Here is a 19,700-nt window from a genome sequence, read left to right as displayed (position 1 = left end):
CATCTGAGGGTGAAATATGAAGGCTGTCTGGGGGAGGAGAAAGATTCTAGGACACAGCTGGAGAGGCAGGATGGTGTGTTAGGAAGTGCTGTAGCATTGGAGTCAGGAGACCCACCTTTGAGACCCAGCTCTGATCCTTACTCCCATGCAATGCTGGGCCAGCTCCTTCACCCCCAAAGCTTCATTCTTCTCAGCCAAACTACCTCTAAGAAGGAATAAGAAGGCCTGAACTACCTGGCGATGCTTTCAGCTGAGGGGATGATCATTCCAGAGCTGGAAGCGACCTCATTTTACAGATGAGGAAACTTGAGACCCAGGATAATTAAGCAACTTGCCCAAGGTTACACAGATGATAAGTGAGAGAGCCAGGACTTTCTGACAGGCCTCCCCACTCCCAGTGCAGGGTTGTTCTGCAGAAACTGCTCTGTAAACCTAAAATGCTATAGAGATATGAGCAGTTGTCATGGAGCTAGAAGCAGGGGTCATGTGACACACTCCAGGCAAGCCTCCCCCCAGGTCCTGTGGGATTCTACTGCCCTCTGACCTTGGGCACTCCAGGAGGAACAGACTTTCTCATATCTCTACACATTTTTATTGGCCATTGACGATTGGTTGGTTGGTTTTCATATCTCCTGCCAGATGTTCCTTCATAATGCCTGTGGCCCTGGTCTAGTTGCCATTAGGGCCTAATGGAAGTGGAAGCATGTAATAAAATGTAATAAATGTAATGTAATAAAATGTAATAAATGTAATAAAAACAGACAACTTTGAAGATCAATGAAACTCAACTCACATTGGAAATGTTGATAAATATCTGGGAAATGACTGAGGAAGGTGACACCACGCCCTTCCTCCTGGCCTTAGCACCAAGTTCAGGGCCAAGACTCTGGCTCCTTCCTCCACAGGATGCTCCACCCAGAGCAGCTCCTTGCCACAAGCAAGTAGGGCCCTTCCCAAGGGGTCCTTCCATCTTAGATGGTTTCTTTTATGTGAGAAGAAATCCCTATGGGCTGCAGACTCACTTCTTCACTCTTTTCTTCTGTACCCTCCTGGGAAAGGCATCCTTTGGCCCTAATGAAAGCAAAGGGTAGAGGGATGTGAGCACAGAATGGGAGAAACCCAGAGTTGGAAGAGACCTCAATGGCCATGGAGCCCAACTCATGCCTCAGCAAGACTCCACAATGATAACAATTATAATAAATAATAGCCAGCGTCTGCATAGCACTTAAGGCTGGTAGTCACTATAAAAATATTATCTCATTTGATTCTCATAACAAACTTGGGAGATAGGTGCTATCATGACACCCATTTTACAAGTGAGGGGACTGAGGCAAACAGTTCAATGACTTGCCCAAGGTCACACAGCTAAGTAAGCATCTGAGGTTGGATTCAAACTCAAACCCAATATCCCCAGTCAGTGGCTGTCCAGCCTTGGGTGGAAGACCTCCAACTAGAGAATATCCTTCCACTTTCCAAGGGAGCACATTCCACTGTTGGACAGCTCCAATCGGTAGGAAATGCTCCTGACCTTAAGCCTACATTAGAGACTTTGCAGCCCTCCCCCCACCCCGTTGCTCCCATTTCTGCCCTCTGAGACAAGCAAATCAAGGCCACATGACAGCCCTTCAGATACATGCTCCCCTTCTCTTACCCAGACCAAACCTCCTTCAGCCCAGGTCCTTCCCCTAGTCCTCATGTGGCATGGACTTGAGGATCTCTATTGTCCTGGATGCTCTCCAGATTAACAGTGGAGTAGCCATCTGGGGGCAGGAGCAGCAGAGAGTGTGTGTCCAACTCCCAGCTCTACCGTCTGCCCTGTCCCTGTCCCGAGGCCAAGAAAGATGACAGGAAGCCCCACTCTGGCTCAGGACTCTCATGATCAGATTTAGGGTGACTTGGAGAGGAGGTGAGATTTTTCCTTGCGGCTTTGATTCTTTCTGCCTGTGTGAGCCTGGACAAGTCACTGACACCCTCTTGGCTCTTCATAACCTGGTCCCTTCCTATCTTCTAGTCTTCTGACACCTAACCGTCCTCCACGCTCTCTAGGATTCAGAAATACAAGTGGCAGTTTGTGGAACACAACATTCCCTCTCCTGCGCCTTTGTGCTAGCTGTCCCATGTGACTTCGTGCTCTGCCCCCTGATCTCAGGCTCTCAGTTTCCCTGACTTCCTTCAAGACTCAGCTCAAATCTCACCAGTTCCAGGAGACTTTTCCCCTAGTTCCCTTAGTGGCTAACACTTTCCCCTCTCAGAGTGCTTCCTGTCTCCTCTGTTTATTCTTGCTCACGGGTTGTCTCTCCTGCCCACCCCCATTAAATAGTAAGCTCCTTGAGAGCAGCAGCTATCTTTTGCCTTTCTTTGTATCCTTAACACTTGGCACAGTGCCTGGAATATAGTAAGTGCTTAACAAATGATTGTCTTGTCTTGCATGGAATGGAATGTTATTGTGCCATATGAAACTCAAATATTAGGAATTCAAAGAAACTTGGGAAGATTTGTGTGAACTGATGCTGAACCAAGTAAGTAGAACCAGAAGAAAAATATAAACAATCACCGTAACAGTGTAAATAAATAAACCCCTTACCCAGGGCCTTTCCTGATTTCCCCTGAGCAGGTAGCTCCTGCCCCACAAAAAAATATCACTTGGGTTTTATTTTGCATATATTTATATGTACGTGTTATTAGCGCTGATAGACTCTAACTTCCTTTTTTTTTTTAGAGGCAATCAGGATTGAATTGCCCAGGGTCACAAAGTAAGTGTCCAAGGCCTCCTGACTTCAGGGCTAGTGCCCTGTGCCACCCAGCTGCCCCAGACTGCCTTCAGCCCTCGAGGGCAAGGAGGGCATTTTTGTCCCTGTATTGTTAGTACCTAGAACAGGGTTTGGCACATCACAGGGACCTTCTCTTCAAAATGTCTCATCTTGGCACAGAGAGATTAAGGAATTTGCCCAGGGCCACAGAGCCAGTGCGTGTCTGAGGCAGGAGTTGAATCCAGAGGTCAGCCCTCAATCCCCTACATCCCCCTGCCTCTGGAGGAAATTCCGCAAAACCAAAAAAAGCAGAGCCAAAGGACAGGCTGCGTGTATTTAAGGTTAGAGTCGTTGGATTGAATGGATAAGGTCCTGAGTGAGGACGTGGGGGATGGGTGGATGCTTAGGATACTCTGCCTTGAAGTTTATTAAAATAGAGTTATTGAGTTAGTTTCATTGGTTGTTTAATATGCAATGTTCATCTTGAAAAAAAATGAAGAAAAGCCTGTGATGCAGGGCTCACCTTCTCTCCATTGCGTCGATGGTCTCCACCAGGGGCATGTTGCGGGTCTCCATGAGGAAGCAGACTGCCACCCCAGCCAAGATGGCAGTAGCCCCAAAGATCACAGGGGGCAGGGCACTGTGGTACTCTCCCAACATGGAGACCAATGGGGCCACCATGCCTCCCACACGGGCATTCACAGAAACAAATCCCATGCCCATCTGCCTGATGGAGCAAAGGCAGCGGATTAGTGAGCCAAATTGTGGAGGGTTGCAGGATGGAAGCAGGTTCTGAGACCCTCAAGGATGAAATTAAGAGATCAGGGCAAAAGAGTAATAGGTTTGAGCTTGAGGGACGATGCCCACTGAGGTCAAAAGGCTCACTGCCTTTTCTGGGTCAAAGGCCTCCTTCACCACCTGTACCTCTAGGCCACCACTGAAACTACTCCATCCCTCCATGTCACTGACCAGATCCTTGCTGTGGTCACCAACAGACACCCAGGGCCATCCCCCTCCTTTGTCAAGGTCAGTGTCTGGTTCACAGTATTCCTCCCCATCCCAGCCTCTGCTTTCATCAACAGTGACCTCTGTGCTCATGTTCCTTTGAATGCTGAGGCCTCCCGAGGTCCTGCATCCTTACTCTACTTGGCTACCTTCAGCCTACACCACTTACTCAAACTCTGAAATTTCTCTCCATCACAATCTCCCATCTTCCCAGCTCTGCCTCTGCCTCTCATCCTAAATATGTCTTTGGTCTTCCCCTCGACCACAAACCTGTCCCCTCTGTCCCTCCCTGTTCACCTATCACCTTCCTCTGGACTTATTGTGCCCCCTTTATGGCCTTGACTCTATAGTTGATCACCTCAAGTGTACGCTGGCCTCTGTCCTGAGAGTCCCTCGCCTCCTCATCTCCCTACCATTTGCACCCTGACAGCCCTCAACCTTAGGTCATCCCTACCATCCAACTCTCTACTCCAACTCTCTTGCTACCCAGTTATTCAACTCAGTTATGTCAAAGCTGCTCAAGGACTGAAGCTGGCCCCTCCTCTAAATTTTCAGTGCCTTGGGCAAAGCCTCTATCACTGTGCCCTAGTTCTAGGCCTGAACTCCACTGCCCTAATGAAACTGCTCTCTCAAAACTTCCTCTTCCCTAAGAAATCTGAGGACTTCACTTGGTCTTCATCCTCTTCAAACTCTTGACAGCTTTGGACACCACTGATCACCCCTCCTCCCTTGGTTTCTATGATATTACTCTCTCTTGTCTGACCACTCCCCCGCACTTGTCTTTCCTAGATCATCATCCATGTCTTCTCTGGAGCTGCTCTGTCCTAAGCTCTCTCTCTCTCTCTCTCTCTCTCTCTCTCTCTCTCTCTCTCTCTCTCTCTCTAACTCAAGCCCAGAGAGGTAAAGTAAAAAGAAGTGTTCAGGGGTCACCCGGTCACCCAGCCAGGAAGGGTCAGAGGTGGGATTTGAACCAAGGGCTTCCCAATTCTGCGGCCAGTTCTCTGTGTGGTGTGCCATGCTGTCTCTACACAACGTAAAGGCGAGGTCACTTGGGGTGAGGGGAGGCCTTAGTAGTGGAAACCAGGAGGGAGGGCATTCCAGGTGTGATGGACTATGCCAAGGCTGGAGATCCCAGGCTCAATCTTGCTAATTCTCCTCTACAAACTCTCCTCATTCCACTCCCTTCTTTCTACTCCCAGGGCCACCATCCTAGTAAAGAGCCTCAGCCCCTCTCAGCTGGACTGCGGTGTTGTTATTGTTCAATCTTGTCCAACTCCTCATTGGGGTTTTCTTGGCTATACTATAGTGATCTGACATTTCCTTCTCAAGCTCATTTTACAGGTGAGGAAACTGAGGCAAACAGGGTTAAATGACTTGCCCAAGGTCACACAACTAGTAAGTGTCTAAGGACAGATTAGAATTCGTGAAGATGAGTATTTCTGATTTTAAACTCGGAGCTCTTTGCACTGCGGTGCAAAGTTCTAATTGGTGTCTGTCTCTGCTCCACTTCATCCTCACCCCTGTCCTCATTCGTTCAGGTGCGTAGCTCTTCTTTCCCCTTTTCCAAAACCTTTACCTGTTCCACACTGCTGCTAGAACGAAGCACAGAATCTTGATCCTGACTTCAATCTGACTCCCGCTTAACTTTTCAGCCTTGGCTCACATCATTTTCATACTCTCTGTTCCAGCCAAGCTAGACTTCTAGCCCCAAATTTAACCTTTCACCTCCCACCATCAGGCCTTTGTCAAATCATTGACTCTTCCTGGAAGGCATTCCCTCCTCTTTGCTCAGTGCTCAGAATTTTTCTTTTCTTTCAAAGCTCAGCTCGAGTGTGACTCCCTCCTTCCTACTTCCCCCTACCCACTGGTTGATGCCATCTCCCTCCTTAAATGACCTTAGCTGTATCCATATTTGCCCCCCCCCCAGTGGAATGTAATCTCCCAGAAGGCAGGAAATTTCATTTTCCCCTTCCACCTTCCCCAAAGCCCAACAATGTCCTTCACACAGTAGCTTGTTTGTTGAACTGAATGCGGATCCGGAAAGAAGACTCTGGTTTAGGGAGGTCAAATAGACCCAGGACTCCACCCACCTTCCAGGGCACCTTTGCGAACCTCTCCAGGGTAGCCAGCAGCCCCTCCTGCTGCCTACCTGACCTGTGTTGGGTACAGCTCCCCTGCAAAGAGGTACACGCAGATGAAGGAGCTGGCCAGACAGCCCTTCCCCAGGGCTGCCTGGGCTGTCCGCAGGGTTTGCATATCTGTAGAAAAATGGAGAAAAAGGAAGCCATGAACAGCAGCCAGGAGGGGAGGAGGTGCCAGGCTGATGGGCTGCATCTGTCCCGTTTCCAGCGAGGGCCCAGAAATTGCTGCCACCTCAAGCTTCTGCCCAAAGCCGTATCCCTCCGGTCTGTGTCCCCAGTCCGGTCAGTTCCTATCTTAATCCCCACTTTCCCCACCAGGGAAAGGCCCTTAATACCTCAGTGGATTAGTGTCAGCTTCCCTTGCATTCACTCATTAATCCAACAAGTATCCTTTAAGTGCCTACAAAAACAAAACTTTTCCTGTCCTTTTATAGTCTTCTGGGGAAGTGAAACCCAATGGGCACAGGTAAGTAAATACAAAATATAAACACAGTAAAGCAAAATAAGGGGGAGGGAGCTAACAGAAAGGAGCAGGATATGACACCTGAGCAGGGCCATTAAGGAGCTATAAATTCCAAGATGTAGAGGTAAGAAGGGAAGGTACTCCAGGGGGCACAGCCTGTGCAAAGGAAAGGAGGTGGGAGATTGAATGCTGTTTATTGAGAATAGCAAACAAGCCCCTTGGTTAGAGTGTGTGAGAAGAAATAATGTGAAAGAAAGATGAAATCCAGACCACGAAGGACTTTCAGGATGAAACAGTGGAGTGTGTGTTTTATCTTAGAGACACTAGGGAGCCACTGAAGATTCTCCATTCCGCAACCCATTTTGCACATTAATGGCAGATTAATCTCCCAAAGATAGCACTTTCATCTTAGCCCTCCCCAGAAACCTAGCTTCTTACAATTGCCTTTTGATTGGCATTCAAAGCTCTCCATAACAATTCAGCTCCATCTTCTCTTTCCAGCTTTATCTCCACCCACTCCTCAACAGGCAGGCTGAGTGGTTCAGTGGATAGAGTGTCTGGCCTGGAGCCAGGAAGACCTGAATTCAAATTCAGCCTCCGACACTTACTGGCTGTGCGACCCTGGACAAGTCATTTAACCCTGTTTGCCTTAGTTTCCTCATCTATAAAATGACCTGGAGAAGGAAATGGCAAACCCCTCCAGTATCTCTGCCAAGAAAACCCCAAATGGGGTTACCAAGACTTGGACAAGACTGAAATGACCCAACAACATCAACAAGCAATGGCAGCTGTTGTGGGTTGGAAGGACTCACCTTCCCACCCTCACCCCAAAATTAGGCCACAGCCAACAGCTGGGCAGGGATGGGCCAACCTCAGTGAGGTCACACACCCCTTGTAATATACCCCCAGGATCCTGGATCTACAGCTGGAAGAGACTTAGGGGCTATCTAGTCTCCCCTCTCATTTATCATATGAGGAAACTGAGGCACAGAGAAGTACTCAAGGTCATTCAGGTGGAGTGGTGGAGGCAGGATTTGAACCCAGGTCTCTGACTCCCAAGCCAGTTTTCTTTCCACTGTAGCATGTTGCCTTGTATATTTGACCCAGATATTTGAGGTTTATTATATTATTATCTGTATGACCATGGGCAAGACAGCTTCTCAGAGCCTCATAGGACTTATGGACACATAAAGACAGATATGTGTGTGTGTGTGTGTGTGTGTGTGTGTGTGTGTGTGTGTGTGTGTGTTGGCCGTGAGAGTCACAGATCCTTGCATCATTGACACCCATATCCAGATGCTGCTTAGATTGGCATCTCCTGTGCCTCTCTTTTCCTTCTGAGCTCTAGCTTCCTCATCTGTAAAATGGAGACAAAAATCACCGCGGTCCCTCCCTCACTGGGTCCTTGTGAGGCCCAAATGACATAAAGGACACCGAGTGCTCTGCAGCCTGAGAAGGGAAGAAAGACTAGCTCAGATGACTTGCCTTCTGGGACAAACACGTTGGCGATCACCATGAATCCTGCCAGGATCAGGAACGAAGCCACGGTGGCCCGGCGCCCCACGTAAATCATAGTGGTGGTGGAGACCAGCATGGCTGGGATGTCGATGACCCCGAACATCACCTGGACCAGGTAAATGCTGAGGCCAAACTTCTGCAGGTCCATGGCCAGGCCATAGTAAGCCAAGGAGTTGGAGAACCTGAGAGCGACGGCAGAGTCCTCTGCTTGGCTCACTCTGCACAGCCCCTCCTTTGGCTCCCCAGCTCTGCTGTTGGTGCTGATGCCTTGATGCCTCAGTTTCCCCCTTTCCAAACAGCTGCCCATGATCTCCTCCCATTCCCTTCCCATCAGCCACTCATTTCTGTGCATTACGTACTAGACAGAGAAAGGCAGGTCTTACACAGGACAACTGATGGTTCCACAAGGGTCTGAAGTATAATGAATACATTTTATAGGCTCCCACATTCACGTGTAACACAGAAACATTCTCCAGGCAAATTGGCCGCCATTTTGAATTCTCCGTGTCACAACTGTCTTCCACTATAGCACACATCAAGAGTTGGCATATTCCCCCCCCCACCTCCCAATTTGGGGAAATGCTCATCCTAATGCTATTACATGACTTCAGGAAACTCAGTGCAGGAAAACTCAAGTGATGGTCCTTTGTGCCAACCTTATCCCTAGTGGTTTTCCAGGTCAGCAGCAGTTTGCACCTGCTTATCTGCAGGATTCACTCCCTCACTGCAGTATTTCCCAGCAGCTCTTATCAGTGTATACCAAATTATTCCTCCAAAGTCAAAGGATTAGGGAAAAGACTGCCACCCCCATCCCAAGCTTAGGGATGGATCCCACCACCTACCAGACAACCATGAGGCAGCAAGTGACCTTGCGAATGGCTGGGGTCCGAAAGAGGTCCAGGACAGAACTAGAGGGTCGTCCGACTGAAGTCTCACTCTGCATGTAGGCACTCACCATCTGGATGAAGCAAGGCCATTGAGAGAAATTGGGTGGTGATGCATCATAGCATCCCAATCCCCTCTGCTTTCTTCAAGCTTCCCTCCCGCTGTGGGGAAGGGGACAGAGATAGGCCCAGATGACCACAGAGCTAAATCTGGCCATCAAATCCAATCCTCTTTTTTATAGATGATGGAACTGAGGCCTAAGGAGGCTCAGTAAACTGTCCGAGGTAACACGGGTAGACAGAAATGGAGCCAGAAATTGAACTCAGGTCTTCTGCCCTAGGAGCCAATTCTTTTTCATCCTGCCACACTAATCCCCCAATGGGATATCAGCCTCCAAGTGCTCTCTCCTTGGTTGCCAGGTTGATGGGCTATAACTAGACCTTTGGAATGGATGATGGCTCCAACCAGCCTCAAAGATGCTGCTAAATTCCCATCACCACTGAATGACCCCCATGCCTCTCTCTAGGGCCCTCCAGATACATTCCCTGACTTCCAGAGCCTTCCTTAATCTTAAAATCTGAGTGGAATTGGGAGAGGGCAGCTATTTTCTGAGGCAGTTGAATTAATTGTCCCAAGTCAGCCAGGCATACTCAGGTGGGACCCGAGCCAGGATCAGCCGAGGGTGCCTCCCATTTGGCTTCCCCCAGGCCTCCCACAGGGCAGGCCCCGTGCTCTCCTGGCCTGGATGCCCAGCTCTTCCCTCCTGTTACCTCTTTGGTAATTCGTTGCCCTTCCTTCCTCTTTCCATTTAGGCTGGCCACTTTCCGCAGGTTCTGGATGGCCAAATGGGATTTTCCATGGAGGAGGAGCCAGCGGGAGGACTCGGGCAGCCACCTGGGCAGGGAAGCATGGCAGTGAGCCCAGGTTGGCTGCTGGAAGCCTCAGGGGGCAGTGCTCATGATAGCAGCCACCCTCACCCTTTCTTTGGATGCAAATTCTGCTCCTGGGGAAAGTGGCGACCAAGCAACCCTCCCACAAGCATTTATTAAAGACACCACTAACAATTAAAGTCCTCCCCAAAGTTAGAGTCGCAGGGAGTTCATTATGAGGCTCGTAGCTCCTGAAGCCAAGCTGTCTTAACCAAGGAAAGGACCAGGAAGTAGAAGCTGGGATTGATGTAAGACCCTGAGGGCAGGCATTGGTTTTCTGCCTCTTGGGGTGGGGGCACCTCTTGCATAGAAGAGGAGCTTAACAAAACGCACCCTCAGGCCACTGCTCCAACTATCCTCCTGATCCTTTCTGGACACAGAGTCTAGAACCCAGATTACCATTGTGCAAGAGGTGGTACAAGTTCCAGTATCCTTTCTGGACACCGAATCTAGAACCCAGATTTCCATTGTGTATGAGGTGATACAAGTTTGTGTCTAAAGGACTGGCCAACTTGTCAACAATCCACTTGTTTGCATTCAGCCTTTTCTTCCTTCAGTCAGCCAGTCAGCTGTCAGTAAGCATTCATGCCCTACAGCCTTCTGGGAAATGCCAGAGCTGCCTTCTGAGGCTGTCCCTTCAGCCTGTGCCAGGACTGATTCCTCAGCACCCTCTCCTGTCTTTCTCATGCTGCTAAGTCCCAGTCCTACCCACTCTGACCCTCTTAGCACCCAGTTGTTAGGGCACTGTTTCCCAACTCAAATCGTAAGTCTAGGCTGGCAGAGAATCTGAACTCTCTCCCATGGACTGTTCTGTCCTCCACAGGTGGCAGTGGGAGCTGAGGAGAAAGGGGGGAGAGGGAGGAGTCCCAGGCACTGGAAAAGTTGGGATGTGTTGGCAATAAGAGGTTCATGCCCACTGATGGCAAGATCGACACCATCAGGGCATACACGCACACACACACACACACACACGCACACACACACACATACTCCATCCCCCAACACTCCCCTCACGACATACCAAGAGTACAGGAAGATGACCAAGAAGGGGGCAGAGACAGCAAACTGCAACCATCTCCAAGGCCGAACAAGGTACGCCACTCCTGCCAGCAGGATCTGCCCCAGGGTAAAGGCATAGCCCAAGAGGGCTCCAGCCACTGTCCGTCCTTGGGTGGGCATCCACTCCACAACTGGGGAGAAGACAGAGGTGAGGGCCCAGCGAGCAAGGAGAGGTGAGGCAAATCAGTAGGTGTTTGGTGAGTGCATACCAAACTGCTGAGACAGCAAAGTTAGGAAAAATCTCAGTGGACTAGGAAGATGGGTCAAAATACAGAATAGGGATAAATGTAAAGTCCCACATTTGGATTCAAAAAATCAATTGCACAGGCATAGGATAGAGAAAGTAAAGTGGCTTAAGAGCCAGCAGTTCACAGGGAGAAATGGTAAATTCCAGGGAGCTGGAGTATAAATGACTCGCCCAAACTCACGCAGCCAGGAAGGGTCAGAGGCGGGATTTAAACCCTCTTCTTGGCTCCAAGCCCAATGCTCTAGCCAGTCTGCTACTCTGCCCCTTTGACTGCAAGGACAAACACAGTACACAGAATAAGGGGGATCAGAGTCCCACTGTCCTCTCTTGTGGTACAACCCCACCCGCGGTGCATGCAGTCTGGGCCTGGGCAAACTAAAGTCGATCTGGGTGGACAACAGAATAGTGAGAGATCTAAAAACCAGGTCAGAAGAGAAGGGATGTGTCGGAGAAGGAAGAACACAGGCCTAGGAATCAAGTCACCTGGGTTCCAGCCCCAGCTCTGGGAGTTTGACTTCTTGGCATGTCAGTTTCTTCCTCTACAAAAAGAGGGTGATGGTGTCAACCCAAGAGGATGGTTGTGGGGGAAGGATTTTGTAATCCTTAAGTCGCAGTATAGGTGTGAGCTATGATGGTGGTAGTGCTGATGAAAGGAACTAGGAACAGCTTCTCTTCTTTTTTTTAGCTTTCTTTTTTAAAAATAAGTTAATTTATTTATTTTTAGTTATCAACATTCACTTCCATAAGTTTTAAATTTTCTCTCCCTCCCTCTCCTCCTCCCTCCCCAAGACAACGTGCAATCCGATATAGGCTCTACATATACATTCCCATTAAATGTATTTTCACATTAGTCATGTTGTATAGAAGAATTAGAACGAATGTGAGGAACCATGAGAAAGAAAAAACAAAACAAAAAAAGAAAATAGCCTGCTTTGATCTGCACTCAGACTAGTGGTTGCTCTTCTTCGGAGAAGAGAAAACTTGGGACCTGTCTTCCACTGCAATCACCCCACTTTGAGCCCTAATCGCCACCCCCTGGATGATGGGAATCCTCCCCAAAGTGATCTTTCTCCTTTCACCAGGACCACATCCCTCTTCTATCAAGAGTCCCCCTATTTCCTGCTAAGCCTGGCATTCAAGGCCCTTGTAGAATCTGGGACTAGTTCATTTTTTCAATTTTATCTGGCACTCTCCTTACTTACTGTAGCCAGACTGGACTGCTCATGTCCCAGGCTCTCATATTGTCTTCTCCCACTTCTGGAGCTTTGCCCACCGCATTTGCCATGAAAGGTATGGACTCCTTCCTGCCCAGCTCTGGTTAGTAAAATCCCTCTTTGCTGGCAATGCCCAGCTCAGGGGATGCATCCTCCAGGAAACTTCCTAATTCTACCTCTGCCCCCAGCCCAAAGTGTCCCCGCCATCCTTGAGTTTCTGACAAGCTCTGTCTGGATCTCTCCTTTGCACCATCCCAAGAAGCCTCTTATCTCAACTCAAGTCAACAAACACTGATCAGCATCCAAACTCGAAGCACGAAGCACCAATGCATGGAGACTGATCCTGTGGAGTGTCAGAGGGAAGAGTCAGAGCAATGGACACAAGAAAAGATTCAGCCCAGCATGAAGAAGCGGTGGCTAGCTTCTTGGAGGGATCAAGCTGCCCTTCGCTGGAGGTCAGAGGACCACAAGCCAGAGAGCGGATTGTCAGATTTTCAGTGTGGAAAACACTACAAACCAGGGCATGATTTATCTTTCTGTTGATCATCTAGACTTGAAAAAATAATGGGGGGAAATGTTAATACTATAAATTAAATGCATTTTTTTTTTCAGAAAGCCAGTTGTTAAACATTTACCAGCACACTCCTGGCTGGAAGACAGATCCAGTCCAATGCCCTAATTTTACAGATGAGGAAACTGAGGCCCAAAGAGGTTAAGGAATTTGGGATCATAAGATCACAGACTCAGAGGTGAGGTGATCTTAGAAGGCATCTACTCCAAGTCCTTCATCTTACAAACGAGGAAACTGAGGTAGATGGAGGTTAACAGAGTGGCAACATAAGTGGCAGAGCAGGGCTTTGAACCTGCAGCCTCTGAACCCAGACCTGGTATTCTTTCCACTGGACCGCACTTCCTCTTTGTTTAAGTAGAAGGTTGAAGAAATGTCTACACTGAACGGAAAGAGAAAATGAACTCTCGTCCTCCTCGCTCTGAGTTCCTTCCAGGCTTAAGATTCCATGATTCTAATTCTCGGATTGTGTCTATATCCATCTGTCTGATGAATGAATGTACCCACTTCTCAGACCCTTTTTTCTTTGCTCTTTTCTTCCCCTGCCCCGCCTCCAGGACCAAGATGAGCCTCAGATGGCGCCTTCGGCGACATATCCCTCCGCCCTTGTCTTGCAGCGAAGCTTTCTCAAGGTCGAGGGCTGCTTCCCCAGAGTGAGCAGCGAACCCTCTAATCTGTAACAGGAGCCAGGGCAGCTGGCCAGGGAGGAGGCTTAGCCTGTCCGTCAGTCACAGCCCAGCCTCAGGTGCTGACCAGAGCTCCTTCGAAGCTGGCCAGGAAAAAGGATTAACGTGGGACGCTTGAGTGGGAAGTCTACACCCGCCTCTCTGTGCTGCTGCACGCAAACCCACCCCAGCCAGGGCGAACGTTTGCACCCGGTCCAAACCAGTCCTGTCTGCTTCCTTCAGCGCAGCCTAAGGAGAGGTCATGGAGAGAGTGGGCCCGAGTTTCTAACCAGCTGTGGAATCGTCGACAAGCATCTCCCACTCTGGGCTTCAGTCTCCTCCTCTGTCTGTGGAATGAGGAGCTGGGGCTGGAGGCCCTCTGAGGTATCTGGCCCCCTCTGATAATTATATGCTGTCTTCCCCACCCGTGGTCCTCCCCCTCTACTGAAAGGATGAAGGCGACATTATCTTCCCTCTCATTCCCTTCCCCTTCCCCTACCCCTACCAGGGTTATCTGACTCCACCTGGAAACACTTACCCAGAGAAAGAGAGTTGAGAATGATCCCAGAAAAAGTCATGCCCGTCAGGAAACGAAAGACGCAGTAGACAATGAAGGAGCTGAAGTAGGCTGAGCAGGCCCCAGACACAGCAAGCTGCAGGTAGGACCAGATGAGGGGAGCCTTCCGGCCCCACCTGAGCCCAGGACAGAGAAGACAAGCCGTCATCAGGCTGGCTCGGTGTCCAGAGGGAGGATGGACACCAGCCAGTGGCTTGGGGGCAGGGGGTTTCTGGCTCCCCTCGGGGACTTTGTAGATTATTGAAAACTCCCTCCACTGGTCCGGCTCTGCCACACTGTCTGTAAATCAGCCACAGTCTTGGGGGGTTGTCGGGGGACCTTGAGAGATGGACTGGCTTGGCTAGAATAGCACAACAGGACGGGTCAGAGGCTGGCCTTGAGTATTCCTGACCCCAGGCCTGTCCCTCTGGTCACTCTGCCTTCGAAGAACAGTAACTATAGTAGGAGAAGCTATTTTAAGTGATAAAAGTTACATCTATTAATATGGCGATGACTGATAACGAGTATTAATATGGGCACCAAGCTTCCGCCGTGCACTGCTGGAGATGATAACCACATCAAGGAGACCTCCGACCCACTGGAGCTTTATGAGGATGATAAGACCTTTTCCACCAGACAGCAGCCAACTCCTCCCACCGAGGCAAAGAAAATCTAGATGGGGCATCCCATCCGATGCTGTTTCTCCAGTGCCTCAAGGTCTGCACGGCTCTTTTCGTGCACCCATTCCCTTCAAGCCTCCCAATGACCCTAGGAGGTTGGTGCTATCATAATACCCATTTTAAAGAGGAGTAAACTGAGGCCCAGAGACCGTAAGTGGTTTAACCCAATACAGTCAGGTGAGCTGTGTGACTCTGGACAAGTTACTTAACCTCTGTGGGCCTCAGTTTCCTCCTCTGCCCACTGGGGATAATAATGGTGCCTGCTTCCCAGGGTGGTTGTGAAGATCTAATGAGGTCTTGGTATAGGGAACTCCCACGTGAGGGTCTGACTGGCACCTTTTCTGCAACTTGTAGGGAGTTGCCTGAGGCACTCAGAGCAAGTGACCTGCCCAGAGTCACAGAGCGCATATGTCAAAGCTAGCACTCTAGCCCTGGGGCTCCTGACTCTGCAGGGCAACCAAGAAAAGTAAGCCAACTGGACACTGAGCCCCCAGCACCCTGGTCAGAGCACACCTGGCATCTCGGGAAGCTGGAGAGTATTCAGGAGGGAGACTAGAGCTGGTGAAAGGGTCTTGAGTTCATGCCTTGGGAAAGGAACAGAGGATGGGGTGGGAGAAGGGGTGATATGCAGGGGCAGGTTTGGATTGGGTTATAAGGAGAGAATTCCTACCACTTGGAGTCACTCACCAGCAGAGTGGGTTACCCCTTACTGAGGAGAAAAGGCCAGATGGCCCCTTGTAGGAGACATCCTAGCAGTGATTCCTTCTCAGGGATGACCCCGGAGGTCCCTGACAACTCCTGGGATCTGTGACTCTGTGACTCTGATTCTCCAGCAGGTTACCCTGACCAGAGACCCTTGTAGGAAGACTGGATGGATGCCTACTTGTCAGGGGTTTGATAAAGGGAATGGGAGTTCACATAACAAGTTAGAGCATGCAGCCTCAGGAGATCCTTCCTCCTCTGACATGCTATGATTCTATGTGATTAAGCCCCCCAAGGTGAGACAACTGAGGGCAGCCAAGAAAGGGGGGAGAGAGAGAGAGAAGAGAGAGAGAGAGAGAGAGAGAGAGAGAGAGAGAGGAGGAGGAGGAGGAGGAGGAGAAGAAGAAGAAGAAGAAGAAGAAGAAGAAGAAGAAGAAGAAGAAGAAGAAGAAGAAGAAGAAGAAGAAGATGATGATGATGATGAAGAAGAGAAAAAGAGAGAATGGGATCGCAAGGAGAGAGAGACGGAGAAGGAGAGAGAGAGAAAGATAGAAGAAGAGAGAGACAGAGACAGAGAGACAGAGAAAGGAGGGGGAGAGAGGACAGAGAGACAGAGAGAAGGAGGGACAGAGAGAGGAGACACAGAGAGAGACACCCCCAGTGCTTAAGATGGATCCTCCATTGAGGAGTGTCAGGGGATGGGGATTGGGTGGCCCACCTGTCTGCCACACTGCCGAACACAGCAGCCCCCACCAGCACCCCTGCCATGTAGACCGTCTGAGCCAGGTCCCTCATGGGCTTTGAGTCGCACACCAGATCCCACTGCCAGGGAAAAAGCAGATTCTGTAACTACATTTCCTCCCGTGCTTCCCCTCCCCAAAGGTCTGGGCCCTCTCCTGACCTCAGTCACGATGGTGGAGGGGAAGATGCTCCGGTCATAGGTCCATCCATCCTCACAGCCCTCAGTGGCCGCCCCACTGATTGTGGCATTAGGGTCCAATAGTGCCCACTGAGGCTGGACAAAGCGCAGGCAAGGCTCGGGCCTCTGGTGCTGGTCCATGGGGATGGACGCCTGCCACCAGTTCTCCCCTGTGAGGTTGGTGTTCCCTGTCCTGTTTGCATGGCTCTGGCAGTGGTGCTGGGGGACAGCGGCTGTGAAGTTTTGGAGAAAATTGTGGCAAGCTAGAAGGGAACAGGGGAATAAGAGTAGGGCGGTGTACAGCATCTGGAAGCGGCCCACACCACCCAAGGTGTCCAGCAACTCAGTGAAGGCCATGGCAGCAAAGGGCCGGACAGCAGGACTGTGGGCACCAGCAGTAGATGCAGCCAGCTAGCCTTGGGCGGGTATTATGTACAGGAGCCCCAGGGTCAGAATGGAGGGAGGAAACAGCCCTGAGGATTAGGACCTGGGCTCAGGTGACTCTGATTACACCTCACGGGGAGCCTCGGATGTCCATCCACCACATCCAGGGGCTGCTGGCACCCAGCCTCCCTCCTGCCACTGCTGGAGGCCCGTCAGCCTCCTTCTCCACCCTGCCTCCTCTCAGGCTCTCAGGGGTAGAGGCAGGAAGGACCGTATCCAACCCCTTCATTTTACAGACGGGGAGACTAAAGCCCAGAGAGAAGGGAGGCCCAGTCACTGAGGAGAGTGGATGGTAGGATAGGGATTCGAACCCAGCTCCTCCGAATCTCCATGGCAGCAGGCTGCTCTCCAGCCTCCTGGACTACAGGACAAACAAGCTCAAGCTGGCTCACCTAAAGAGCCTGGCACAGGGGCCCGACAACTGGGGATGTAGGGAGGTCAACCTCAGCTGCACCTCAATCTCTTCATGTACAAAATGCGGACAATTGTGGTGAAGAGATCATGCTGTGTTCTCATTCACAAGCCCACCTCCCCCTCACCAGGGGCCACCCAGGAGTGAGCTAGGAAGAAGAGCCTTGGCTTCCGCCTTGCTGCCAGGGACTGTTTGGAAGGCTCCTTCGAGAGGCCAGGGATTCAGTTGTGAGCATGAGCCAGGTCAAGCTGTTTTTTCTTTGGCCTGCACTTCCCTCATCTACAGAACAGGCCAGGTGCCTTCCTGTGTACCCAGAATCTTTTGATGACTAGGGGGACTCCTGCGCAAGTAGAGGATGGACAAAGGTTGGTCTCTGAGGCTTCCCTCCAGGTACCGATGCTAACAGACACTTCTGGGATTTCCAAGTTTGAGTCTTTTCACCCATGATCTCATTTGGGCTTCCCAGGAGCCCTGAATGGTGGGCAGGCATTACAGGGATCATTGCCCATATTTAACCAATATAGAAAGTGAGGCTCAGAGAGATGGACTGCCTCACCCAGGGTCACACAGCCAGAAAGCAGCAGTCACCAAGACATCTTTCCAGCCAGACCAGCCCGTGGCTGCTGGGTCTTCAGCAGAGACTCCATCACATGATATTCTCAAAAATGGCTTTTCCCCCCGCACAAAAAAAGACTTTAAGGTGGTAGGTGCTTTGCAGGGAAATGCTGTTCTCTGGGGCTCCCTCAAACCACTCGTATAGACACAGCCCAAAACCAACAATTATTTTACCTCTAACAACAGTGGCTGAGCAGAGAGGTACAGGATGTGCAACGAATAGACCAGTGGTGAGCACGATGGCCTCCCACAAACTGGGGCACCATGGCACTGGCCAGGGCACTGTGCATCAGGGACTGAGGGAACAGGGCCATATAATGAGACACACTACAACAGAGGACTATGGGGTGGGGGAATGGCCTTTTGACTGCTGTAGGATGCACCCCACCATGATGGTGCCCTAGGGCAAAGCCCCAGTCACCCCACCCTAGTGCGGGCCTGCCAGAAAGCCCCTGAAGGCCTCAGGGCCCCACAGGAGCAAGGTCCCTAGGATACATGTCATGTTGGGGGAATGGGGACTAGAATAGGGGTCCATTTTCAAATCCAAGGTCCCCACTATCTCTTAGCTACTTAAACTTGCTACCAGGCACATACTCCATGTAAGCCTATAGTCTCCAGAGGTTTAATGGCACACACAGGCAGGAGAGGGCTTATCTCTGGGTACAAATCACTGGGCCCCAGGAGGGGTGGGCATAACTTACGTAAGCAGCAGGTGTTTCTAGGTCTCAGGAGCAGCCTCCCCTCACCCAGAATGCAACATGAAAGAAGTAGCTATACCCAAGGAAACCCTGGGGGGGATCAGGTGTATGCCAACTTTAGGCTTGGGTGTCAGGGACAGACTGAGAGGGCCATCAGGTCCAGGCCTGCAAGGGGTGGGAACTGCTGTTAAGGACTGAATTGGAGCAAAGGGACAGTGCACAGCCCAAATCTGGAGGCCCCAGATATCGTCTTTGACAAAGGACGGACGGGGGAGAAAGGGCAATCCCCGGGGAAGGAGCTGAGTCAGGCGTGTGTCAGAGAAAGTCCCAAGAGAGCCCATCCCAAGACAGAACTTTACTGTGTTCCACTGCAATCATGGATGGCCAGCCCTCCTTCCTAGGCAGACTAGGCAGCCAGTCCTTTGCAGATAGCCCCAGCTGGGAGAGCCCAAAGGCTGATGGACAAGTTTCTTATCTTCCCCCAGACCCATATCTCCCTCCTCACAGTCACAGCATCGAATGCGCTGGAAAGAACCTCACCAGCCATTTAGCCCAGCCCAGATCTCAAAGGAGGTCCCTTCTAGGATCCCAAGTACCCAGAGGGCCTGAAGTTTCCAAGGATTAAGAACCCACCACAGCCAGAGGAAGCCCATCCCACTTTGGGACAGTTCTTAATGTCTCTGTCTTCCATCCTTCTGGTCATCCCAGGTCCCAATCTCAGCATCATCTTCGGTCTTCCCTCTCCCTGTGGAGGGGAAGACCCATCCCCACCACATCCAGCTGCCAAGTCTTGCTGATTTTAGCTCCAGCCTCTGTCTCTGAGACTATTGCAATAACCTCCTAATTGGTCTGCTTCCTCCCAACTGATCCTCCAGGCTCTCCCCTTGCCAAACCATCCTCCAAGTTGTTAAGAACATGACCTATTTGGGGTTTTCTTGGCAAAGATACTGGAGTGGTTTGCCATTTCCTTCTCCAGCTCATTTTACAGATGAAAAAACTGAGGCAAACAGGACTAAGTGATTTGCCCAGAGTCACACAGACACTGTCTCCTTTCCTTTCTTGCCAATCTTCACCAAACCGCCCTCCAAATGTATTCCTAAAGCACAGAGCTGACCTTATTCCCCTGCTCAAGAAACTCCAGTGGTACGCAGTCCATTGGTTCCAGAATAAGATACAAACTCCTGTTTGGCATTTAAAACCATACCCAGTCTGGCTGCAACTGACCTTAAA

General features: G+C 50.5%; 1 protein-coding gene across 1 annotated transcript; it reads right to left on the bottom strand.

Annotated features, from left to right (window-relative positions):
• Window positions 1-971: 971 nt before the first annotated feature.
• Window positions 972-16,658, bottom strand: LOC118853519 (solute carrier family 22 member 20-like). Its single transcript, XM_036763643.1, has 10 exons — window positions 16,284-16,658; window positions 16,101-16,204; window positions 13,983-14,137; window positions 10,713-10,881; window positions 9,533-9,656; window positions 8,720-8,835; window positions 7,845-8,059; window positions 5,905-6,013; window positions 3,274-3,477; window positions 972-1,071 (listed from the first exon to the last, which is right to left on the bottom strand). Exons 1-10 carry the CDS (start codon window positions 16,656-16,658, stop codon window positions 972-974), a joined length of 1,671 nt encoding a protein of 556 aa, XP_036619538.1.
• Between the last annotated feature and the right edge of the window lie 3,042 nt (window positions 16,659-19,700).

Source organism: Trichosurus vulpecula, chromosome 6, assembly GCF_011100635.1.
Source record: "Trichosurus vulpecula isolate mTriVul1 chromosome 6, mTriVul1.pri, whole genome shotgun sequence".
In the NCBI taxonomy this organism is placed as follows: Eukaryota; Metazoa; Chordata; class Mammalia; order Diprotodontia; family Phalangeridae; genus Trichosurus; species Trichosurus vulpecula.
This window is presented reverse-complemented; position numbering and strand designations above follow the sequence as displayed.